This window comes from Emydura macquarii, unplaced genomic scaffold (assembly GCF_026122565.2).
Source record: "Emydura macquarii macquarii isolate MOO-44397 ecotype Brisbane River unplaced genomic scaffold, CSIRO-AGI_Emac_v2 contig_2473, whole genome shotgun sequence".
Classification (NCBI taxonomy): Eukaryota; Metazoa; Chordata; order Testudines; family Chelidae; genus Emydura; species Emydura macquarii.
Window position 1 is genome coordinate 24,486,867 of NW_027132610.1, and position 27,335 is coordinate 24,514,201.

Genomic DNA, 27,335 nt, shown 5'->3' on the forward strand with positions numbered 1-27,335 from the left:
CAGCAAATGGACATGCCTTTCTGTCCAACCCTTGCTGAAAGGTTGGAAAGGATGGTGGTCTGTCAGACTCTCCATGTGGAAGATGGGTGATTTTTGGTATGTTTAGAGTGTGGATTTAAACCTGTTTATTGTTTTTATATGTTTGGTCTGTAAAGCTTTTTGCCTTATGAATTAATGTGCTTGTTTGAAAGAGCTATGTGGTCATTTGTAAAAACACTGTCTTTGTTCCCTGAGAGAGAACCTGTGGTCAGAAGGGAGTGGGTCAAAAGATCCCAGTCCAGAGACGGGTGATGGCAGGCAACCTGAGACCTGACTGACACTCCTGAAGTGGATCACAGAGAGGGGAATACAGGTGTAGTTACTCTGAAACAGTGACATCATCGTCAGTGCTGCCAGCTGAGATCAGGGTTCTATTGTAGGCACTGTACAAACACATAGTCCCTGTCCTGAAGATCTTACAATCTAATTAGAGAAGACAGACAAAAGATGAGTGGAAACAGTAATCCCAGTTTTCTGCTAGAGCAGGCAGGTCCAGTACAAAGTGTCTCTTTCTTTGCTCTAGAAATGTGGGAGACCATAGCTCCCAAAAATAATCTTTTGCCCAAACAAATCATCCTTCCGTGCAGTTGCTCAGAGTGTCTGCACCAGTGAGTACTGTGGGCTTAGAGGTTAGAGCTCATAACATGGGTGATGGCACTGTTATCAACAAAAATAATAGTTCTGCCATTATTAAACTTACTCTGTAATCACTGTAAAGACACAAGGTATCCAAATGTTAGATCAAGTAATATGTTATAGTAATACTAGACATAGGTGGCTCACCTGTGGAACAAAGACAGCAATTCAGTCTCTTCCACAAAGCTGAGCTGTAATATCTCAGGTCTGTACTTTCGAAAGGAAAATTTGATGTTTGGTCTCGCTTGTGAGTCCCTAGGCTGTGGAATATTATGCCTTTCTGCTTTCATATGCAGTTCCTTTCAAGTTTTCTTCAGCAAATAAAATCCCCCTCTTGTTTTCAAATCAGAAACTTTGCCTTCGCTTTAGCTGTGTTCCCATTGTTGGCTCTTTGGATTAATTTAAAAGAATCTTTAGTCTGAGGTTCTAAGTTAGTACATGAGATGCTTATTTTTCAATTAAACCAGTCCTTGGTTTAATTAAACCTTCCTTGGTGAGATCAGGAATATAAAAGTGGTCAAACATCAAGCTTGAATCTGGTTAAATATTTCACTCTAAAAGCCTGTATTCAGATTCTGGTTAAATCCCAAATGAAAATGACTTTGGTGAATGGGACTCATCCTTGTCCCAGTTGTGTCTTCATATCACTAAAAGTCACAATATATCATCTGCACTTTGAAGATAACCAGGACTGGAAAAGCAGAGATATTGTGTCCAAGAACTGATGTAGATTGGCAGTTCTACATGGGCTCACATAATGCTACCCCACACAGTGGGTAAAATTTTCAAGAGTGCCTAAGTCATAAGTAAGAAATGGGATTTAGTTCCTAAGTCACTTGGGCACTTTTGAAATTTTTGCCTGGTGTCTCTTTAAGCAGTACTGTCACTCTTTCATTTCTGCATGTAACAGATGCAGCCTGTAATTTAAAAAGACTCAGCATTAATTTAGCATAGCTTCTTTTGCATATAGTAAAATAAATTGCCAAAACACTGTACTTAGAAACTAATTAAGAGTTCTATAGCACTAATGAGAAGTACTCCTGCCACAATCCGTATGCTGTAGTCATTTGTTACTTGGTGGAATATTATGTTAGGAAAGTCATGACCTCATATCTTTCAAATAAAAAACAATGACTTGGAAACTTATGATAATGACAGATAAAAATGGAATTTACACAGGTGTTAATAAAATGCAGAATATGTTGAAGTAGAACAAGATGCCTGATTCTGTGTCTTTTCAGTGTTTCAGTTTATTCAGTTTGATGATTATGAGAGACTCAAAATACAATTTTTTTAGTTGATTTCGTTTTATTTATGACTGGTCAATATACCATGTGTGCCCAAAGCCATCGTATAATATAGGAACTGTCTGAGCAGTGCTTTCCGTATTTTCAGACCGTGTGGGTGCATTTTTCAGAATTTGCACAGCTTTGTGATTAGAGACATAGTGCTTATGTATGGCTAGAACTTCATGATGTACTTTAAAGAATTAAAGGGGTTGTGCCATTTTTGCAGGAACACAAGGTAATTGTCATCACTGTAGGTAAATCCACCACAGAGACTGCAACTATCAGTTTGCTAGGACTGGCAATATCTTTGATTCTTTAATTTTTGCTATTATAAAGAGATTCGTAATGAAGGAGAAATTAAATCTTTCCACTAAGATTATCTGTGTAGACTGAGGGGAGAACAGGAAAGACAGAGACTGAAGAAAGGAGGCATTAATGATTAATAAGGTTAAGATTCTGTTTATTTTTAGTAAAAATCAGGGACAGGTCACCAGCAATAAACAAAAATTCACAGAAGCCATGACCTGTCCCTGACTTTTACTAAATATACCTGATCACCTGTTGGTGGCAGCTCCAGGGCCACCCCCCATCAGCTGTATGGGGATGGAGCCGGCCACCCCCCCAATGACGGTGGGGCTGGGACTGGCCAGGCCCTTGATCAGCTCTTTGGGGCCCATTGGCCCCCCCAGCAACTGTTCCACGGCAGGGCTGACAGCTGCTCCAGCCCTGCCAAAGTCATGGAGGTCCCGGAAAGTCACAGAATCCATGACCTCTGTCACCAAATCGTACCCTTAATGATTAAGCAATGAAGGTTGGAGATGGAGTTGTATTAGAGAAACTGTTTATGTAGTATGAGTAGATGACATGTCCCTGCAGTGATAATATTTGATAGACTCTGACAAAAATAGATGTGTTGTTAGAGATGATGGGAGTACTGAAGGCCACTTGGTAGTGTAAGCCTTACTGGAACCCTAAGTATGGCTACAGTATGAACCAAAGGCGGTGAATCAAAGTAGGCCTTGTTAGACTAGCAATACTGGGTGTCATCTAACCAAGTAAGCACATTCCTGACTTGAGAAGATGGTTTGGGAACACACCGAGATCTCAAGTAACTACATTAGCACATTCCTAAGAGATGGCACAGAAACACACCAACCCCTCGCAAAGATAAGGAGGGGGTGACAGGATAATGGATGATGATGTTTTGATCAAACGACAAGGTAAAAACGTGCTGACTAACGACCTCTGGAGTGTAATACATTTGTTTGTATCGATGTATAAAAGGAGAAGTCATAGGAAGGACAACTTTGTACTGGCCTAAGGGACAGCATTATGTTATGCTGATTGAGCTGCTACCTTGTTACAAGCATACATGTGTTAGTGTACTGGTAAACTTTGAGCCAGGGCCCTAGTACTGTGCTTTGTTGACAATAAAGCTGGCCAAGTGCCTTCCCCACTGAATCGAGCCTGTGGTCTTTTTTTGTGAGGAACATCAAGGTCTGCTGAATTAACAAGCTGCAGGCTACACAAGTGCAGCTAACACCCATGCTCCACAAACAGCACAGGAGGAATGCACAGACCCACACATGCAGCAGCAGTAACAACAGTTTGTTTGTTTGGAGATGGATGTTGAGAGTTATTCCTTGACAAAGACGAGGAGAATCTCAATGTGCTGTTCAAGTTAGGATAATATTATTGAGTCACTAGATGGCTCCAGTGCAAATAATCTTATACATTTACTTTGACTGATATACAGGCAGTTAGGTCTTAGACAAATGCTTATTGTTAGTTGTGGTGCAATTTGATATAGAAGCTGAATAGATCACCATTAAAGTAGTTTATTGCCTGAGTTGGTCTGTGACTGAATCATTACTTAAGTATATCTGCTGTCTACGGGTTATATATACCTGTGCCACATAACATTAAATGATATCAAAATAATACAAGAGGAAGTTGGGATTTTACACTTCACCTAGGAGAACAGGATGCATAACACTAACAAGATTGTCCTTCCTGCACTAAACCAAATTGCCTCAATTAGAATAGCACAATGTCCAGGACATTGTTGCATTCATGAAGATTTGGACATGGAGCATTAATAATGAAATGGTCTGTATGGCAAAGAGACAGGGATTTGGGGTAACACCTAATAAAAGGGGGGGGGGGAGCTGGCTAGCCAGTGAAGGCAATAGTTCATATGCAAGATTTAAAGAAATAAATGAGAAATGTAATACCAATAATTTTTATACTAATCTGTATTCACTGAATTCCTGCTGGCTAGAAGTGATATTTCTTAAATAATAGAAAAAATCCATAGTGTTGCCCAGAGTAGATTGGTAGTGATATAATTGTTGAGCTACAGAACCTGTCTCTGATTTTCCGAACAGCCTCTTTGTTCAGAGATGTCTGAAGTTTGTCAATTCAATTCAACTTTTATCGTGCCCAGAGATCTTTTCTTTTCTTTTTTCTTTTTTTCTTTTCTGTGAAAACACTGGCATTCAAAAAACCATTTTCTTCCCTTTCCTGCCCTGTCAATTATTTACTCACCTTCTAAGATTTCGTAGAAGCAGCTAATGTTCTAGGGTTGAGCAAAGCTGGTGAAAAACATTGAGCAAAAGTTGTGGTCAGTTGGTTTTGCATGATTTCATATCCCCTGAGATGTTTAATTTTTGTGATATATTGGTGGACTGAAAGTTATTAGAAAGGAATCATAGAGAAACTTGAAAAGCCACTTTCATATGAAAATTCACCTTTGTGCATGAGAAGCATGAGAAGGTGGTGCCAGTCATATCCACATGATCTAGTGGATTAAGCACATTCCTAGAAGCCATGGATTCTGTTGCCGCAGTTCACACTTTTATAATACTTTTCAAACATTTAGTAGCCAGATATTATTCCTCCTATTTTACAGATTGAAACACAGAGGTTCAGAGAAGAAACATGATATAGGCAAAGTCATATAACTGCAAGTGATCACTTGATTTCCATTTCTATGCCTGTCTCTCTAATTCAAAGACTGCTTCTCAGGCAAGTGAGTTGACCCTCACTCTGTCTTAATTTCAGAACTGGTAAAGTGTGGTATTTACCAAACCATAGACTATATAAAGATTTGCATATCTGTAGGCAGAAAAAGAGATAAGTAAAAAATACTGTTCCTCATTTTACAGATTCAGAAACCTGTGGTAAATTAGGTATAAGGTTTAGACTTTACTTAATAGAATCTTTACTTAATAGAATCTCCATGTATAAATGTAATAATATGTGTTTACTAAATCAATGTTTATTGTAAGTGTAAAGTAGCATTAAGATAGTACTTAAGGACTTTCTGATTCCATCTGTGGCTTTTATGAACTTTGTCTCCATTTTACCTCCTTCTCCGCCTAGTAGCTTTTTACAGACTGATGAGTAAATTTTTTAAGCAAAAGAGTCTTAGATATTTACACAGTCTTCAGACAGTGGAAAACATTTTGCTTGAAGTCTTTTCTAATCATTTTGAAATTTTGCAAAAATGCCTCAATTTTGCAGGCATTACACAGCATCCAAACCAGGCAAATTTCAAACGAAAAAATAAACCCATTCTGAGTGTTTCACCCAGCACTAGCACTAATACTATAATAATGTTTAGTAGCTTTAGGGCAGAATTGAAAGCATGCAAAATATCACATACATTATTCTTTTCTTGATAACTACGGATAGTGTTACTCCTTTCGGTGTGAAAATGAGCCGTCTGTGGGCTCAATACAGCACCATTGACATCAATAGAAGTTTTCCTATTAACTTTCATGAAAACAGGATGAAGTCCTATAACTACAGCAATAACAGCAGTTAGGGTTATTTTTGCCCATGAGTCCTTCTTTCTCTCTCATCAGTTTTCTGCTGTCATTCTGATTATAAAACATTGTCTTCATATCTTTGCCAGAAACTGTTTTACATTAAAGAGAGAGAACAGCACAGAGCAGTATTTTGTACTTAACTAGCAACATGCAGATTTCCCTTTTCATATCAGTTTAGTCTAACTAGGAATTTCAAAGCATTCTTGAATATGTATTCATTATAGTGTTGATACAGAAAGCGTTCTCGGAAGAGATGTTTTTATGAACTGCTAAATGTATCCTAGAGCAACATTGATTTCCTGAACTTTTTATAAATCCTTTTTTCAGTTTAAACAGTTTAGGTTCAGGAAATACTATAATCTTGTACACACACACTGAAGGAGACACGTCATTCTATGGGAAACATAATTTCTAATCCTTTGAGTCATCTTGTTTTTGATTGTTTATTATTTCTTCCATATGAAGAATATTCATCTCTCAAAATGATATATAGGAAAAGCCTCTTTCATAAATTACTGATTTTCAAGTACAATCTGGATTTTATTAGTTTTTCAATACTGAAACATTACGTTTTATAGAAAAGGAAACATTCTTCTTTGACTATGATTATAAATTGTCCCATTTACTTGCACTGTATGTTAATAAAAGGGCTAAATATTGGGTTAAATCTTTCCCTGTGGTGTACAACTGTGCTAGGAGAAAGAAGGGTAAAATGAGCCTTCTCTTTGCACCTTAGCAGGATTCCTGCTTTGTGATCAAGACAGTTCTAGGAAACTGAGTGTCAGGAAGCAGAACGCACATTATTTCTTTATAAGCAACAATAAGAAGTGCCTCGCAGTGCATCCACCTCTTTTAGCCTGAACTTCAGCCCTGTGTCAGGAGAAAGGCTCGAATTAAACATGCAATTGCCAGAGCTCTACCTGCCCCGTCTCTCCCAACCCAGTCACTGCCAACATTGAGGGTAGGTATTTACCATTAACTGTTTGAATGAGTGCTAGTGAAATGAAACAAAACTCTGGTACCTCAGCTTTTCGTGTCTAATAGACTAAGTGTAAATCATTCCAACAACTGTATATGCAGTAGCTTTGGTCCTGTTCTTTCAAGATATTATTATTTTTGGCCCTGTTCTTTCAAGATATTATTGTATGTATTTTAAGTTAAGAAAAGCATGTAATCATGTTATTTCCAATGGTTTAGCAAATGTGCTGCACCTGGCATGTCTTGGAAGTTCCACAGTGTGCTGAACAAAGTCTTAAGGAAAATTTTAGTTAATCATTTGTCACCACATACAAAAAAGAGAGGTTCGCGCACTTACATTCTGGAGATGTATACCAATGAAATTCCATAAGGAATGCGCCTCTGCTTTAACTCCCCAGAAAGAAGGGGGGAAATGTAATTCTGGGAAATGTTGAAATGAGTAACTTATTAAAAAAAAAAAGAAGTGTATCGTTAAGACTCCTTCATACTGGTGGAGGCTTGGCTTGGGAGTAATACACTGAACACACTAGTAGTTCCCTTCAGTTTTCTCCTTTCTTTTTTCCTCTGAAGAATAATTCATTTAGAATCATTTAGTTTCTTAAAATTATGCAGAGTGCACTTAAAAGAACAGAGACTATATATTAGTGCCAACATTTGCAGGGGTGCATTCACACTGTGAGGTTATATCTCCCTGTGCCTGTGAGGATTCACCTCTGTTGGAAGCCAGTGTTTCCTACAGCATCCTCCTTCGGGAACTGGCTTTTAATTCACATGAGGGTTCGAAAGGAGCAACACTGGCACCAGCTGCCGAGGAAAGGCCCTGAATCATCTCATTCCCTTCAGGAGTTGCAATAAAGTTCACTGAATAAGAATACAAACACTGCTGCATAAAAGTTTGTACGCGTTCTAGACATCTTACTGTGCTGAGCAAAAATGTGTTATCTAGACAGTATGGTGACAGGAGTACTAGAAATGCCTGTGATAGATAAGGTAGGTGAGGTCATCTATTTTATTGGACTGACTTCTGTTGCTGAGAGACAAGCTTTCGAGCCTACACAGAAGTTGATCCAATAAAAGATGCTACCTCACCCACTTTGTTGGGACCGACACGGCTACAACAACACTGCATATAATGTATAAGTCAATCTACATCAAGAGTGCCTCCCACTCTGCATCAAGGAACAACAACAAAAAACCTCCACACTTAATTAGTGACTGTCCTTGTTGATCACAGAAAGGGAATCACTCATCTATTACTTCCCATCCAAAGTTAGGTGTACCTTCATCCTGGAGTGACCTTCACATGTGAGGTCTGACCTATTACCCCCTCTCTGAACGAAAATTTCCTAGCCAGTGACCAAGAGTTCCTTTTACTTATTTTAAATTCTAACTAGATGTTCTGATATTGTTGTAAAGGCAGTTGATTTTATTGCTCTCATGTGGATAATTATGACCTGTTCAAAGGTTAGGGTGCCTGTTGTATGTTTTGCTTTATGAGCCATTTAATAATATGGAGCACAAAATCTAATCAGTTATTCAGTACAGTTGTAAAGAGCCCATGCCCTCCATCACAATTTCCCTCTGCAACAGAAGGGGCAGTGGACATGAGGTATTAAAGGAACAAAAAGAAATACAGTATATGTAATAATCACTGATAATTTTCTTTTCCATCTTAAAAGAGCATTACTGGGTAATTTAAGTGCCTTGATTTTACTAAAGGACAATAACAGTACTTTGAATACTGTGAAACTTTAATGATTTATAACATTATTAGTAAAACATTTTAATATGTAAAAATGCATAGAGTGCTTCTGAGTTTATCAGGTAAACAGCCATTTATTTATTTAACAGATTACATAATAGATATCATTCCAAAGAATCAATCACTGTACATATGAGTTTTTAAATATCCTTATTGTTTGCATATTATACAAAATCTTAACAGTAATGAATAAAAATTTTCACTTGGCTATAGCTATAAGCATGTAAAGAAATGTTACACATTTCTCTTCAAGACAAATTGCAATTTCACTTTAGTTAAAACCTTACTAAAACAACCAAATTATTTAACTAGTTTGATAAAAGGCATGCCTTGAATTCAAAAGGATTCTACTCAGAAGGGATAGTTAGCACTTCAACTGGCAAATTATCAGTATATTTCTAACAAGCCTAACAGGATCCTTCCCCTAATTTCAGTTTTCAGTTTTCCTGACTCCAAATACAACTCCTGAGCCCCCAAATGACTGCCTAACTTCTAACAGTCTGTTACCTCAAGAGGACTCTTGAGGTTGTGTTTTGTTGAGGGGTGATCTTAGTGCCAACACGTTCTCTGCTGTGTTCCACCTAGCTCTCCTTAGAACTTTCAGACAGTGGAGTATCTAATTAGTCAAAGGACCCACAAAATCGATCTCTCCCACCATAAAAAATCCAGCTTTGATCCTATCTCCCTTCTCTCTTTCATCTTCAGACTCATTGAGCATGCAGTCTATAACCTTGATCTTATATACACCTTTAATTTCATTCAAGACCCCCTCAATCTGGCTTCCACTCCCTACAGTCCATTTAAATGGCTCTCATGAGTCTCTGAGGATCTCTTCTTCCCATATTTCAGGACCTCATCCTCCTCCTCCTTGAAATATCAGCTGCCTTCTCAAAATTTTGACGTCTCTATCTCTGTTCTCGCCTGGTTTTCCTCCTACCTTGAAGATTGCTCCTTCAGAGTTTCATTGGGGTGGGGAGTTCCTTTTCCCCTCTCCCACTTTCTGAGGTTGTCTCTAAAAGCTTTGTCATTGCTCACTTCCCCTATCTTCCTCTACAGCCCATCTCTGGATGATGTAATTCATAAGTATGGCTTTGACTATTATCTTTATGCTGATGACTCACAGATATACTCTAGAGCTGTCTTCTTCCATCCAAACAAAATTCTCAGCCTGAGTTTCTTACTTGCTCTAATGGATTCAGCCATTAGTTGACCCTTAACATGACCAAAACTGAGCTCTTCCTCTTCCCCCATAGCCCTCTCCTTCCTCCCTGAGTCTGTCATACCTTAATATTCCAAGTCGTTCAAGTTGTTTTCATCTTTGATTCAGCCCTCCCTTTTGATCCACATGTGCAGGCAATGTGTAAATCCTGCAATTTCTTCCTGCCCAACATCTCCAGTATCAAGCCTTTCTTCTGTGCCTACACTGCCAAAACTCTTGTTCAAGCCCTCATCTTGCATTACTATTATCTACTTTTGTCTGATCTCAGTCCCTGCAACCTCAATCCCTCCATTCAAAATGCAGCCACTAAAATTATCTTCCTAGCTCATTAGATGTCATTCTTCTCTTTAGGTCACTTCTTTCACCTCGACAAAAGGCCTCCTTCTCCTTACTTCTCCTTATCAAAGACCTCCACAAATTATCCCTACCCTATCTTTCCAAATAATTATTTTATTACTTTTACTTTACCAAGGATGCCAACCTGGATTGCCTGATTCTCCACTCTTTTTAAGCCCAGTGCTCGGTTTGTACTTAGACATGTCGCATATGAAAATTGAAAGGTTTTTTTTAAACGTGGATAAATCAACAACTAAAATTCTTTATTTACATTTTCCTCTTTTAGGTTAATCTAATAAAATAAGACATGATTTCTGATTTTTTGAAAACAAAAAGTGAGTTAAGCAATCTATCCAAAATCATTTCACCTTTAATCATTCAGATTGAGCTATACTTTTTCCTTCAAAAAGGATCTAAGGTGGTGAATTTAATACAGTTTTTTAAAGGCATGGTAAATAAAAGTAGGTGAGTTATTACAGGAGAATTTCACGGATCACTAGAAATGGTCAGATCAAAAGTATTCAAATGAAACCAAATGTTGCTATCCCTTTGTATATATTAATTCTACTAGATAAAATATGCAACTATTTGACACTGAGTTTGGTGACATGAAATATGCACATCTGTTGTTATACACCATACTTGCACTTTGAGTATTCCAAATATTCAAACAAAAACATCTGCTAATTAAATATAGAGAAATTAGTAAGGAGGTCAAGTTGCTAAACTAAGACTAATTCTAGACCTCTCTCACTCTTTCTCACATTTTTTTTGTTTTATTTTTTAAACAAAAATTAAGTTAATATTGAATATTGTGCTGTGATTAAGAGCAATAAAACTTATTGGTATTCATAATAAGAGCAATATTGGTGCCAAGTCATTAAGAAAATCTAAAGTATTAATTAAATTATCACACAGTGTAAGGCTAGGTCTACACTAGAAAAAATGGGTAGATGCAGCTTATACTGGCAAAGAAGGGCTTTATAATTTTATTTTAATTTTAAAATTGCAAACACTAGCTAGTACACAATTTTGTCTGAAACTATAACTTTCCAATAGTAACACATCAAAAATAGTTGTCTTTCAAAATAATCAGCATTTTGTGAACTTTGTTCAATGGAAAAATAAAGCACAATATGAATGTCACTAAGTACAACAAAATAAGCTTCATAAAGCTTCCCTCTGTCGGATTTTTGTTTATTTTTCAATAGAGAAAGGGTCCATGAGGGCCAAAGTGCAGAGAATTTCCCATGTTTTTAGTTTCTTTTTAAAGAATAAATATTTTGGTTACATCTCGTAAGGCCTGCATTCATTATTTTTTTAACTAAACAACAATGTTGGTGTATCCAGTGACTTTGATATGTTTGGAATGCTGGTCAAGCAGTTATACTACAAAGTACTGTTTATTTATCCTTAGAGGCACCTACTTAAAAAAAAAATTATACAGCCTATTGAAATAAGGACAAAACACTCTGGTGTGCTTTTGAGAGTCCATTTTTTATTATGCAAATGTTAAATTAATGAAATTTATCAGATTAGATCTTTTTTTGACATTAATGACGTTTCACAGAGAGTGTATTGTACCTTTATGAATTAATACAAATAATATAAGGATGAAAAATATTATTCTTTGAACTGTTGCCAAGACACTGGTTTTTAGAACATGTTGTCAGATCATAGGAACGTGTGGAATTCCTGTCAGTGTTGTGTAGAGTCTGCAATACACAGTGAATTCAGGGATTAAATTATTCTGTAGCTCTGATGGGAACCCTGTGTAATGCCACAGAACTTGTTCCTGAATGGGCAGTAAAATTGTGTACTCTCAGAATGCATCAATTTTACAGTAAAATAAATGAAAAGTAAGTATATAGGAAGGAGGAGTTCATTCATAGAAGCTAAATCAATGTTATTACCTACAGTTCTGTGTCATTACATTTCAAGTACCAGTAAACAGCATTAATTCATACAAAATTATTTCTATAAAGAAAATGTATACATTAAGAATTGACTCAGAGGAGAGGTAATGGGAAAGTCCTTCATTTACCTAAATGTCATCAATTTGATGCTGTCATTACCATCAAGACTTGTGTCCATTGAGCTCATAGGTAAAGTTCTGTGCCCAAAGGACAGGTGTGCATATCAGATAACCACCATTATAAACATCACCTTTGTTGGCAGTCTTGGCAGGGAAACTAAGGATTAAAAGAGCGTGTAACATGAACTAACCTTTTATTTAAGACCAGGGTTCAAGCCCGTTGGTAGAGAGGTCCAGAAAATTTACACTGCCGCTGCCTGTTCTACCTAGTTTGTGACTAAAAACTTCAGATCTCCGAAACTGGCACCTTGAAAGAGGTCACTGAGTTGTGGTTTTAACAGATTAACTGGTTGAGGTGACCCCTCAGCTTCAACTCTGCCAACTAACACATGTTAAAATTATGATTTATCCTGTCTGTGTTATGATTTTGAAAGTGTAAATTGTCACATTTTAAATAAATATCTTTTTTCTTAGTGTGGACAAGTCCCAAGACTGCTCCATGGTTTAGTTGGTTTGCAGTATTCTAAGAGCCTGTGCAGCTCTGATCTTCCGCCTCCTGGATGTTACTTTGCATGTTTTTTATTTATTGGCCTATGAAATAATACATCTCTTGAGTTCATTGTGGGCTTATGGCTCCTAAATAGGACACAATGTATTATCATTGTGCCATCAGAATGGTCATAGAATTCTTGCCAGGTATAATAATAAGAGATATTTGCAAATTACTTTATTTTTAATTTAACAGATTACCATTGAGAGAGACAGTGGTTTGGATGTGAGCTCCCCGAAGCATGGAAAGATAGATCAAGACAACATGCCCCATGTTGGTGGAAACACGTGGGCTGGTGGAACAGGTTCGCATTTGTTGTCTTCTCATGATTTGCATGCGTCTTTGAAGAATGTCTCAGATAACTTTGATGATAGTTATAAATTTCAAAACTCTTTTATCATGAATTACTTTCCTGCTGGCAGTTTTTAATCCACGCTGATGCATTATGTGAAAGGTAGAACGTTCTTCATAATCATATAAACGTAGATACCCAGGACCAGGCAAGTAGACATTAGAAGTCTTTATTTCTTACACTTGCTTAAGGTTGTTAATATCTGATTCCATCCATATAAATAATTTGATGTCTCCTAATTCTAAATTCTGAATGATATGACAGCAGTCACACTATTCACAGTAGTGAAAACCATAGTTACACAGTCAGTTAACAAATTCTGGAGTTATGTTATCAGTTTACAGTAACCAAAGTTAATAGCTGTAAGGGCTAATAGCTTTGGGGACTTGAAGTAGGACTTTATGGAGTGTAAGCTCTCTGCACAGAGGTGAATTTCACCTCTGAAGAATAAAAGGCCTGATCTTGATTGCAAAACAATGTAAATTAGGAGTGAAAAACTGGAGTCTGCTTTATTGTGGTATTTCTTCACTTTTGAAAGTGCACAGTTATTTCCAGGTGCAAATAAAGTATTTTCCATGGGACTTATGGAAACTTTTTACAAATGATGTGCATTGGGTGATAGTGGATGTTTTAAAAGAGGAAGATTTATGTCATAGTTATGACATATTCTTGATTTTCATATCAACTGTTCTAGGTGGGAGAGACACAGCAGGACTGGGCGGCAAAGGTGGGCCCTATAGACTGGATGCTGGCCACAAAGTTTACCAGATATCTCAAGCTGAGAAAGATGCTGTTCCTGAGGAGGTAAAAAGAGCTGCAAGGGAGATGGGTGAAAAAGCCTTTAAACAGAGGTTAGTATTCAAATTTTATTTCCACCTATGCCCCCCTTCCATCGCCAAGAAGAATAGCTGTATGGAAGCATTATAACAAAGATGGTTGAAATTGTTTAGATGGAATTATAATAATCACACCAGAGCTATGTGTAAGATCGAAAGCTTGTCTCTCTCACCAATAGAAGTTGGTCTAATAAAAGATATTACCTCACCCACCTTGTCTCTCTAATATCCTGTGACCACCATGGCTACCACAATGGTGCATACAGTAATCACAGCTGTTTAACAGTGCACATGAATACTGTTTAACAGTTTAAGACAGGAAGTGAGGAATACTGTATCTAATTGAAACCATACTGTTAAAATAACATGGTGATTTGTGTGGGCAGTTCGTAATTACCTGGGTGAGAATTTGGCCAAGTCATTGATGTAAATGCTCCTACTCTTATGAAAAATGGTATAAGCATATACAAATTCCCATTTAAATTATGAAGAATTCAAATTATATACAGATGATAAAAATATACAATTGGAAGCCTTCAGTATCCAGTAAACATTCCCTTTAAACTGCTTTGAAAATGATCCTTTAAAAGCACAATGGCTTATTTTAAAAGGATCTAGGACCAAGTCTTTGGCTCATGTAAATTGTCATAACTCAGATGACATTCTTAAGAGGACCACAGTTCTTGCCAGCATTAGCATGACGTGTAGTGGCTTTTAGATGCAGACTGTGCCAGGTTCTAAGAGCATGCATAGAAATTCAGCATTTTTCTGCTGACTAACCCCTGGTGTCAAACTGTGGAACGTTGCATAAAGATGCAGAGTTCTGCTGACTGATATTGGCAGCCAGACCAAGTGGATTCTGTTATTTCCAGTCCAGGATATAAGACAGTTTGAGAGTTTGCTGAGACAGAAGGAAATACTAGATGGAGAGTAAAATCCTAGAAACAACCAAGTTCAGGAGAAGCTCCATCAGGAACTGATATCTGCTGCTGTTTAAGCAGGGTGGGAATGCCACTTGCTTACATAGATGTATACACAATTTTTTATTATTACTTTTACTTTTCTTACTACTTGGCACGGTAGAATCAATAGATTTTTTTTTAATTTATAATTTATCTCTTTAACACTCAGCTCAAAAGTTTATTTTCAGCTGTATTTTATTACCAAATTGCCTGTAGTGTTCCATGATCTTCAAAGGTTTTAACAATGAATTAACACAAAGAAAACATAAACAGTGTATGAGAGCTCTACAGAACATAATCATGGAAACAAAATGGCTTTTTAGAAGGACTTCAACTGGCAATATATGCCTCTACCCCAGTTTTATTTCCTTTTCGTACAATATTTTACTCATTTATTTATAGAACCTCATCTTGGTAAATATTTTTACCTCACTATTTATAATCTCTGTTCTTCAAAATGATTCAACTATTGTGGTTAGCTTAGATCATCATAATGCATATAGGACTATTTGGACATTTTGTAGCTTTTTATATCACACATACACACCTTAATGTTGTTCCTTCCCCTCTGGTCATCCCTTCTTGCGGGGAAGGCTAGTGCCTACTGATAGATGATATAGGAATTTTGCAGCGGCGTGTTGTACAACCTGAACACCTGCACCATGACATCTCCCCAACAACACAAGTATTATTAAAATCCTGGGACTAACGCCCATTTACACCAGTGTTGAATGTGGCCCACTTTGGGAGCTTGAAGCCACAGTGATGCTGTATAAATCTGCAGCTGTCCTCCATGTATTTCCCGGGATTCCTCAAACCCAAAGCTCTCAGTAACTTTACTCTCTGCGAGGCGATATCCGGAAAGTCTCTGTGAGCCACACTTTAACTGTAAAAGAGCTGTAGTTTGGCCACCCCTGGTCTAACCGAAAGGGCCTACTGATATGGTTCAAGGACTATGTTAAATTCATGCTTGGTAAAAACAGAAGATGTGGAAGCGGAAATTAATGAACCAAAATTGCTATGTCTGATAGTAAGCCTAATTGGTGGACAAAATATCGTGAGATGAAATGGTATTTGACTTTAAAACAGCAGTAACAACAAAGGCACTAGCCTGTCTCAACTAACTTCTTCTCTTTTCCCTGAAAGGACAGTTATCACCTTTTAAGAGACTCTCAAGCCATGAGGGTTTTTCTTCTAAAAACTCTTGGGAAAGGGAACAAGAATTGTTACTAAAATGAAAGTCTTACTTAATACTTTACATTTCAAGGTTAAAAGAATTTTTAATGGTATGTTTGCCATGATACTAAGCAGGCTGAGGTCTCTGTATACCGAACTCCAGACCTTATTAAACACTGTTTAATGTTGGACACTGAATGGAATATGTTAACACCTTTGTTTTATTCCATCTAACTTAATATAATATCACACAGGCTACTGTAGCAAAACTGCATATGTGATCTTCAGTTTAATGTTTAGGAGGTACATTTTCTCTGTGATATGAAGATATTAAACTCAGATTCCAGGAGCCATCAGGGTAAACACCAGTGCACAGTGTTGTTTGCTGTGTTGTTATAGCCATGTTGATCCCAGGATTTGAGAGACACAAGATAACTCTGCTACACACTAAAAACCATGAATGGACTCAGCAGAGATACTGATTTTATGACTCATTACAACACTCCTCTTCTGTCCCCCCCTTTGCTTGCTAATCAGTAATTGTCTACTTCTTTTTAAGTGGTCTCTTACATCATGTGTGAACTCCTTCTGCTTAACAATCTGTCCCAACTTGTATTTAATTTAGACACTCGTTTACCTTCCCCAGACCTAAAGAAGAGCTCTGTGAAGCTTGAAGGTTTGTCCCTTCTACCAGCAGAAGTTGGTCCAATATAAGATTTTACCTCACCGACGTTGTCCCAGTGCACAATGTTGAGAATTTGCCTCTTCCTAGCTATGATGCTGTAATAATCTTCTGTAATGACTGCCTCACAGCATATATAATTCAGTGTAGAAAAACGTAAGATTGTAGTACTGAAAATAAAATTGTCATCGTTATATTTCAACGTTGTTCATTATAAAGCTGATCCATCTAACTCTCACTGAAGGCAATGGGAGTCTTTCCATTGCTTTCCTGAGAGTTGGATTAGGCCCTACCACACTTGTAGAATTCAAGTTATTATATAATATGCTTGAGGCAAGTATCTTGTATTTGTCACTGTTCACACATTCTCACCTCCTAATCAATGGTTGTGAATAGGCCTCAACTACTCTAACTGAATGGACTTTGCTTATATCTACCTTCCCCATTGTTGTTCCTTACCCTTGGATATGTATATATATACACCTCATATCTGATTTCAATTCCTTACATCTGACTAAGTGGGTTACAGCCCACGAAAACTTATGCCTGCAGAAATTAAATTTGTTAAATCTTTAAAGTGCTGAAGGCCTCTCGTTGTTTTTATCTTATAATAGTGTATGATGCTTTACCCGAGCTAGTCTATAGGCAGTTTTTGTACCACTTCAATTATATCTGATTAAAAACCGATATTATTAAAGCAGTGTCGCCCCCTGGTGTGAATGCAGTTATACTGGTATAAAGGTGCTTGTACTGGAAATAAGCTATACAGATATAAACACCTTTACACTAGTATAACTGCATCCACGCTAGGGGGTTGCCCTGCTTTAATTATATTTGCTTCGAAACAGATAAAGCACTAAAACTTCTGTGTGTAGACGAGCCCTATATGGAATGGTATAAAACATACATACCAGTATCTGCAGCTCAGAAATCATTCTCTGTTTTAGACTTCCTACCAACACTGAGCTCTGTGTTCTGTCTTCTTTGTTCAGGATCAATTTTTTTAGACATTTGATCAAAACTTTCCATTTGTTCTGAGGGTTCTTTATTTTGTGGAGGGTGTTTAAAAGGCACTAACTAGTTATAGGTCTACAGGACAGACTTTCAGAGCATTGCTTGACCTTATCTTTGTGTTAAAGCATGGTTACCCAGAATGTTTAAAATGTGTTGAAAGTGGGATAAAAAAACACACCCTAACACTCCCTTTATGTACATATAGCAACCCCTGAGCCAGCAAACCCTTGTGTAATTTTATGACAGTTGGTCAAAACATATGACTTGTGGCCTAATTGGGAAAACAAAAGGATCTGAGACTGCTAAAGGTAGTACCCTCAAATACATTTTAAATGTGATGCAGACTGTGTGGACATTGGTGATTAACTATCTCTTCAGAATTTAACAATAGCAGCTGCCGCTCCTTTGAGTTGTCTCCAAGCCTGGCCATGGCTGTTTGAGTTTAACCATTATCAACAAACAAATTTACTCCTACCTGTAGCAATGGATTAGATGCTTTTTCACATGATTCCATTCTTAATTTCTTAACCTCTGCCTTGCTTCAGATTAAAGGAGATCCGGATGAGTGAATATGATGCATCTACTTACGAAAGATTCTCTGGAGCTGTCCGAAGACAAGTTCAGTCACTCCGAATCATCCTAGACAATCTGCAGGTAATGCTTGATTCATTGTTAAAGGGAACTGTCAACTTACTAGATGAAGACCAAAATGTTACCAGCATTGTAGCATTATACTGGATCACTATTTGATTAATAATATCTTTGGGAGTCAAGAGAACAAATTTAGGTCCTATATACAATTGAGGCAAACACAGACCTATATGACCCTTTTCAAAAGAAGTATTAAAGTGGACCCATATTCTGGCCAACCAGAAAATTTATACAGTATTCCCACACAGCTCACCACAGGGACGACTTGTTCAGAAGCACAATTAAATCCAGTGAGAGAAGACACATTAGGGCAACAGTTCGCAACCTGGGGGGTGTGATTCCCTTGTGGGTGTGGGGGCACCAAAGATTACAGGGCGTCCATGAGGCTTCAGTAATATTGAGCTCACTTAGCCCCCTGAGCTCTGCGCTAGGTGCAGCAGTCTCGAGCTCCACGCTGGACGGAGCGGAGGTGCAGGCCTCCCCGCAGCTGCCCTGAGCTCCGTGCCAGCTGGAGGCCTGGAGCAGCCCTGGCAAACCCACCAGGGCCTGCCTCCGTTACTCTCAGTCCACGAGGGATGAGAAGAGGCGGGGCCACACAGGGCAATGGGTGGCGGATGTGCCAGGGGAGGCTTAGCCTCTTACTCAGGTAAAAGTAATTTATTATTATTTATGTAATTTAGTTTTATTATCATCATTATATGTGTTGTTTATAGCCGATGAGAGTGTGGGGTGGGAGGTGTGTGTTTTACCTAGTGTTAACTAGTGGGGCTTTCACTCAAAAAGGTTGGGAACCACTGCATTAGGGGATGAGAGGGAATGTGTGTGACAATGTATGGATCCCATTCCATGGCCCTGATTCTGGCCCAGAAGTGTGAATCAGGCAGATTTTGATAAGGGGCCCATGGCTCCCGCCTGGTAATAGCTTTTCAGGCATCCAACTGTGTATAGCACAAAGCTTACATTTATAAACGCATAATTTGACTCAGTTTAAAAGAAACCTCTTATTGATCTATTTTAAAATTAAAATAACCACTCTCTTTATGTAGGACATAGAGCAAGATAGTTTGTCCTTTATTACCTTTGCTTGCTCTATCTTCAGTTAACTAACCATGGAGCTGTGCTAACTTCCAGCAATGCTGGCACTCAAACATTGTAAACAAAAACAAGTATATTAATTTCAAGATAAAAGTCAAGAAAGTTGGAAAAGGAAAGAAATTTTACATTTTTAACTGGAGTGGGGGGATATCACTAGTGAAGAGACAACATAGAACTAGTCAAATTAGAGCTCTTGACAATGTCCACCCAAATAGTACAGATGTCAGTAGAGACGTTTTACTAACTTCTGAGGTTTGTTTGGCTATTTTTTCCAATCAAAACACTCCTGCTTGCCAGTTATGATTGGGGTAATTTTATGTTCTCATATTTATGGATTATTATACTGCAAGAAATGATCTTGTCCAGTTGTCACATGGGTGCTGTACTTTTCAGCAACCGCTTGTGTGTGAGTTCTTGTAGAGTAACGGAAGGAGGCATTGTCAAATAGTTAGATCAAGAGACCAGGAGTCACATGTCTTGGGTTCTGTTCCCAGCACTTTTGTACTGAGTTTCGTCAAACAGTTTGGCCGTGTTACCCTGTCTGTACAATGAGAATGAAAATGGTTATCCAACTTCATCACTGGATGAAAAGCACTAGAATAGTGACTTCATAGGCAAATGCAATGAGTATTGTATACTCAGCAACAGCTCACACAGCCTGCGTCATTAGAACCTGTTTTACTGAGAGAACAAGTATTGGCTGAACACCACCTGGGTTATCTTCCCCGGAAGCCAGGGTCTGCCACATGCCTCCCAGCTGGGAAGCGGGCTGCTGCCTCCTGCCTTCCCCAAAAGTCAGCAGCTGCCACCTTCATTCTATTTTTCCCCGGGTACCCCCTGCCTATGTTTCGCGTATCCCCAGGGGTACGCATACCACAGGTTGAGAAACTATGAATTACACTATCACTCTTTATCTATAATATATCCTGAAGTTCTTTTATTATATATAAAGCAGTCATATGATTGTAGCTTGAAGGGAGTAATCTGACATTGTCTGCACTTTACAAGAGGCAGCTTCTGTTTGAGAGGTGCTTTATTTCTATTACAGGCTCCCATACCAGCAGCACACATGTGAATGTGCTCATTGTGTTCGTTCTATGTGTATGCAGTGTTGTTGTAGCCATGTTGATCCCAGGATATTAGGGAGACAAGGTGGGTGAGATATTGTCTTTTATTGGACCAACTTCTGTTGGGGAGAGAGACAAGCTTTCGAGCCACAGAGAGCGCTTCTTGGACTTCACCTACCTTATCTCTCTTTGTCCTGTGTGGTCATTTTGGCAAATATTTACCTTTTCCTCTGGAGTTTGAGTCACACCTGTGTGTTCTAGTCTCCTTCTTTCCATCTATGTTTTACTGTTGGATTAGAAAAAAACAGCTACAATTCAGTGAGATGCTCATAAAGTGGATATCTGTGATGGTCCTAGGATACAAAGCTTTGATGTGGATCTACATCTAATTTGTTTTCAATAGTGAGATAGAAACCTTTTGGTTTGTAAAGAGTGGTGCCACATGCAAAGTCTGGATCCAATTCTGATTTCCCCAAAATTTTGGGGATTATTTAGATCCAGATCCAGGGACTCGGTGGACATGTTATTAGAAAGTTCACTCTGGGACATGAGTGAATCTTCCATTTTAAATATTATTCTTAGTCTGTTTTACCTTTATGTCTTTAGAGCTGAAATTCGTGCATTCAGAGATCACATTAAGCATAACGTAACATGGCATTGCAACCTATTTTAAATAAAGGAAGCATATCCTATTACTTTTCACTAGAAAAAGTTTGTTTTAATATCAAGGAAAAGTCTTGCATGCTGTTCTATTTCCTGAGACTCTTCTGTGTTCCTGACAAATGTGTAACATGATTGTCTAACCAGGGAGACAGGTTAAAAAATTCATTTTATGTGGCATATAATGTAAAAACAAACTAATGTCACTTGAAAAAATCTACTCTTAAGGTAGACCACAAAAACTTCAGCAGTACTAAAACCAGATTTTTAGTCTCATAAATTTTAACATGCTCAATTTACATTCTTGAATAGTTATTTTGTAATAGATACATCAGGCAAGTCAATAGCTAGAGCAGACCAATAGGACTTTCAGAAACATCAGATCAGTCTTTATATATATATATATATATATATATATATATATATATATATAAACATTTTACTCCTAGATTTACTACATGCATGATGATTAGAATTATTTAGTTGATAAATACTGAACTTTTTACTAGAAAGTTTTTCTGCATTTGTACTAATCCACAGTTCGTTTATCTTTTTTTGAGTATAGAATGTTTATTAAAGTTCTTCTGTATGGTAAATCTGTGCTCTGTGAGGGCAAAGCCCTGACTACTTTTTGTTCTGCATCACATCAAGCACACTGTTGGAATTCAGCTAATAATCAACAACAACAATAGTAATATGCTTTTTCTGTATTATCAGTCAGACATTCCTTTTTTCAGAAATATAAAGTTAATGGTGCAATTAAAAGTGATGTACTTTTTAGGTCAAATTTTACTGTGTAATTATGGTTTTGGAAAATAAGCTCCTTAAAAATTTTCAATCACTTTCTAAATTTGGGAGATATTAGAAACTGCAATAACTAAACATAGAAATTCCTAACTTTTCAAATTAAGTTTGAAATAAAGACAAATTTAAACTTACAATGTCTATATAACGAGTGCATGTTGTTCATATTATTCAGACCCTAATATTTTTTACCTGTCTTTTGCTTTATCATGAATCCTTTAAAGATGAGCTTGTGAATAAAGTACATGGCAATGAGTCAGGAGATCTGGTTTGGTTCCCAGCACTGCACAGCCTTTCTGTTGATGCTTACTCTCACTTACCCTCAGCTGTTAAACTGGGGCTAATAATGGCCTGGTTTCTGAGCAGTCAAGAAGGGTTGACTTTCTATTGGGTATTCTGATAAGAACAGCCTCCAGTCTTGCATGTATGCCTATTTAGTTTTACCAGGTATCTCTTTAAAATTAAAAACAACAGCAACCACAAAAAGCTTTTGGAGTACTAGAATAGGTTAATTCCTTGATGGGAAAGAAATGAGTGACATAACCTGAGAATATTGTTTCCTAATTAATTTTATTTATAATATTCACCTAGTTCTATTAATGATTTGAACAAATATTGACAAATATTAACAATTGTAGTTTAGTTTTACACAGTACTAGCAAACCTTCAGAACCCAGAAAATCAAATCCGTTCAAGCCTCCTGTCAGGTTCCTTCTCTCCCACAAAGTGACCCATACTGCTATGCAAAATTTGTACATCTTAATTCCACCCCAAACTCATTCAGATCCCTTGGCAAAAATGTGTTTGGGTTGTCAAAGAGTTACAACAGCCAGCCCAAGTCAGGTGCCATGCTATCTGGAGGTTGCTAAAGAAGCCATTTGAAAGAAACTTCTGCATATGAGACATTGCACCAACATTTTTTCCTGTGCTATCTACTCAGATGCTATGCACAGAGTCATTAAGCCCAGTTCATTTAGATGTCCCAGCTTTGTCTATCAAGACTATTGTGGAAAAACTCCCACCATTGTACTACCATTGGTGCAGTCACAGCAATGGTATCAACAAGCTAGGCAGGGCTCAGGCAACCAACACATAAAAAACAACATTGCCCAGTTTACTTCAGCACTCACACTCTTGCAGTTGCAGTGGTGGGAAATCTCCCATTGAAGCTATCTGTAGGTGGCTCCATAATGAACCACTTTTGATACTTTATTTACTTACCTCACAAATGTGTTTTCAGGCTTATTTTATTAATGTTTGTAAATTTCTTTGGTATCTTATGGCAGGAAGGACTACCCATGTATTACTACTACTACAATGTAGAGCCATCATTTTATTGACATAAAAACAATGGAAAAACATTATGGAAGAAAATTGTTATTTTCCTTGAAAGTTTTCAGGTGCAATTAGCTCTTGGTATTTTAGCAGCATCATATACATTTGGACAATACATTAAAACACTTCAGGGTTGGGTTTTTTTGTTTTTGTTTGGGTTTTTGTTTGTTTGTTTGTTTGTTTTTGTACTGTATAGATAGATTGGGAACTGTATGTAATTCAACGTAGAAAGGATAGTCATTGAATGTCCTAAATAATTTTAGCAGTGTTTTGGAGAAGAAACTAGTTCAAATTTTAGCAGTATTTTTTCCTGTTTTAGGAAAAGAAGAATGTCAACTCTGTTTTCCCTTTAGATATTTACAACTCAAATACTTTTAATTAATGTATACTCAGAATAGCAAATATACTTCAAGAAGAAGCTGTCATCACTTGAAATACATCCCTGAAAATGATGAAGCGAATAGATTCGGGTGAACCATGCCCCTAGTCAAAACATTTAATGGCACTTTTCTTCCCACACTTCTTTCCCTTCAGTAGTGAATATCCTCAAAGCTATAGCCTTGTCAATGTAAGCTATAATTAAACTAGTTAAGAATATGTTCAGTGAACCTGAAACTTTATTGCCTTCTGCTGTTTTTCCCTTGCTGTCTACTAAGAGGAAGCGGATCACAAATACTTGAAAAAACAGCAGTCCTCAGAACTTGGTGTGTTAAAGACCCATCTATGCTCAAATATTTGTAGTGAATGCGGTGAACTAAATGTCATCTCAACTCATCTTACCATTCCTTTCACGATTGTGTGAGACACACTTTCTGTGTGAGACAGAGCAAACTGGCCATCACTTGTGAAATTTTGATAGGGTATGTATATATCACAGGGATATCTTCCCATTGTGTTGTACAGCTCAGATTTAATTTAGTAAGTACATTGCTTTCATCCTAATGCTTAATATAGTCTACAAATAGCCAAAGGGGATAAAGAAACTGAAGACAGTATAGGGAACATAACAGAAAGAAAAATTTAAAAGAAACTTGAAGATCGATGCCAAGAAAAACTTCCTAACACTGAAAGCTCCAGGTTATGATATAATCTCCCAAGCAAAATGGTGGAAGACTGGATTGGGCACAACACCACTAGAATAATCCTGCACTGAGAAAAATAGGATGGGATAATAATTTAAAAAAAATCTTTGCCATTTCTAAATTTTATGATCTAATAAAATGCTGAAGTTGTGAGGCACAGTAATTCATTGTCAGTGTCACCCATAATGCAGAGCCTATGAAACTCTTGACACCATGTATGAATTACAGGTCTCTGGCTTCAACTATATTGTGAACTGCTTTAATTCCAAATTTTAGAATGAACTACCAAAACAGTTGCTCTCTGGCCCTGAAACCTTGTGGTTTGTTTATTTTAATAGACAGGTAATCTATTGGTCTGGAGCAATTATTGTGAATTAGAAAGCAGTCCAGAATCCAGAAAAGAGACACAGAAAACAGTCAGAATAGTATAGGAACCAAGGCAGGATGGCAGACTTTGAACCCACTGACCTAAGGCAACATCAGAGGAAGATGAGACTTCCATTTTGTAATGCTTTATGACTGAGAGGAGATGCCCAAATCATTTACTATGCAGATTTCCTCATTTTCCTCTCAACTCATGAAGTGGAAATAGATCTTGTAGAATGAGATCTTGAATAAGAAGGATGAGTTCTGCCCATTCTCATACAAGATTCACAACTGCTACCAAGACCAATATGAAGATGGTGGCTTTCAGAGCTTTAAAACCTTTGTCCTTGCCCTGTGGGAAAAAGACACCTGTTTTCATGAAAGACTTTGTTCTGTCCAAGTAGACTTTAATGACTAAACAGGTAAAGCCACTCAACCACCTTATGGTGAAAAGGATTGGGCAAAAAAAAAAGAAAATACAATATCTTGATTTGAAAAGAAGAAAGAACTTTGGGTAGAAGTTCTGATGTTGTCCATAATCCCGCGCTCTTAGGGGGGAAAAAGGGGGGGGGGGTATTCGTTTCACTGATTCTCCTTGCAGATATAAGGTTACTTAGACAGACAGACAAGAAAAACAATTAACTAATAGCAATTGGTCCAAAGGATTGTTTCATCAGTTGTTCCACTGTGAAATTCAGCATCCAGTTGAGTATGTGGTGTTGAAGTGGAGGGTGAAGTGTTGTCACTGCCTGGAGAACTGGGAAATGGGGATGTAAAGCTAAATCCCTTTTCCTGAGTGTAAACAGAAGACTTCTAACAAAGCCACCTGGACACATAAGGTGCTAAAGTTCAGACTTTTAATGAATCCATCAAGTAAGAACCAAAGGTAGGTTTAGATAGAACTGATTTCAAACCGAGGACATGTTCAGAATGCCGGCATTTGAACACATGCCAGAGGTAGTGGGCTGGGATGTAGAATTCTTTGTGGACTGTAGTAGGTCATCAAACAGCTGTCCACAGTGTACAAAGTTCTAGAGATCCATCTTCTCAGATTCCAGGCATGCAGCTTGAACTTCTCTGGGATTGGCAAAGCTTGGTCCCTGCTTCAAAAGATCTCTGCTGAGAGGTAATTTCAAAGGAAGACAAATTGACATTTCTAACAGTTGAGGGAACCAGAGGCCAATGAGAGACCATTAAGAGGACACTAAGCCCTGTGACTCCAGGAGCACTAGGCAAAGATCTATGGTACCTATACCTTAATGCAGTTCTATTGATGTTTAATTTACAGGAAAGGAGTGTAATGTCCAACTTCTGACAGGTTAGGGACGGGCACACACAAACCATCCCATTTCACACCCAAATAATTCTCTCTTTCCATGGAAATCTCATCTGTGCTGCCAGGGCCAGTGGGTTAAAGTTGAAATCTTATGAATCCAACCATACATTAAGTGAAACATGAAACCCACACTCAGCAAATAGACTGTATCTATAGACTGTACCAAAAATACCTTCAAATGGACCATATGACATACTAGTCATTGTGAAACTATCCTTTGAAAATGTTCTTAAATATACTATATGTAGTCTATGTACGCAATTCTTTAGTTGTCAGAACTTACTTCAGTGGGAGTTTTACTAGCATATGGACTGCAGGACTAAGCTGTAAAGAATGGTACATCAGTATTAAAAAGTCAGCACAAACAACCATGGCTGCAAAAAATGCATTTAAAAAGTGCATTAACTTAATTATTGCTATTTGCAATGTTTTGATTGTAAATTGCATAGCAGATTGTTATGAATGCTGTTGTAACAGGAATCACTCATAGACCATTGCATAGGGTTCTTCTTCAATCTAGGTATTATTACTTAATACTGTTGAGTTTTGCCTCTGTTTTAGTCATCCAATACATTTTCACACAATACCTGGATGGAAAACTCATAACACGTCTATTGTGCCTGTCCCTCTAGCTCTATGGATTTTTACATGGATTCATTTTCCAATATATTTGCAATTAAAAATGCAAAGTTTACATGGTCCATATTTCTAATTCCATGTGTGAAAAGGCTTATAAATGGCACAAATTGTGGGGAAAATATATTCTTTGTCAATAATAATTAATCTCCGCAAGAGAGACCAGGCATTTATGAAAATTCATTCAGATCTCACCGACCTGAGCCAGAGCTGTCACATAATTACACAGAAAACCCATTTTTGTGAAATGTTCTGTATCTTTTAAACAATGTAAAATGTGCCAGTGGCACTGAATGAATTAAGGATGCTTTTCTGTTGTAGGCCAAGGGTAAGGAAAGACAGTGGCTGAGACACCAAGCTATAGGAGAGCTAGATGATGCCAAAATAATCGATGGACTAACAGGAGAAAAAGCCATTTATAAACGACGGGGAGAGCTTGAGCCAGAAGTAAGTATTCCATAAACAAGGTGCAGATAGCAAGTTTACTGGTTCCTTGAGCTTCATTATGCCAGCCTAGTAAAGATGGTTCACAAGTTTAAATAAAATTAAATGACTATCACACATCTCTCCTCACTAACACACTTTATCATGATATGAGAAAACT

At 37.6% G+C, this 27,335-nt stretch overlaps 1 protein-coding gene across 1 annotated transcript in view; it reads left to right on the forward strand.

Moving 5' to 3' along the window:
- VWA8 (von Willebrand factor A domain containing 8) overlaps positions 1 to 27,335 on the forward strand; it is a 278,032-nt gene that overhangs the window by 229,437 nt on the left and 21,260 nt on the right. Inside the window, exons 38-41 of the mRNA XM_067563174.1 lie at positions 12,873 to 12,981; positions 13,724 to 13,880; positions 18,245 to 18,353; positions 27,053 to 27,178. Coding sequence (XP_067419275.1) covers positions 12,873 to 12,981; positions 13,724 to 13,880; positions 18,245 to 18,353; positions 27,053 to 27,178 — 501 coding nt within the window. The remainder of the gene's footprint in view (positions 1 to 12,872; positions 12,982 to 13,723; positions 13,881 to 18,244; positions 18,354 to 27,052; positions 27,179 to 27,335) is intronic.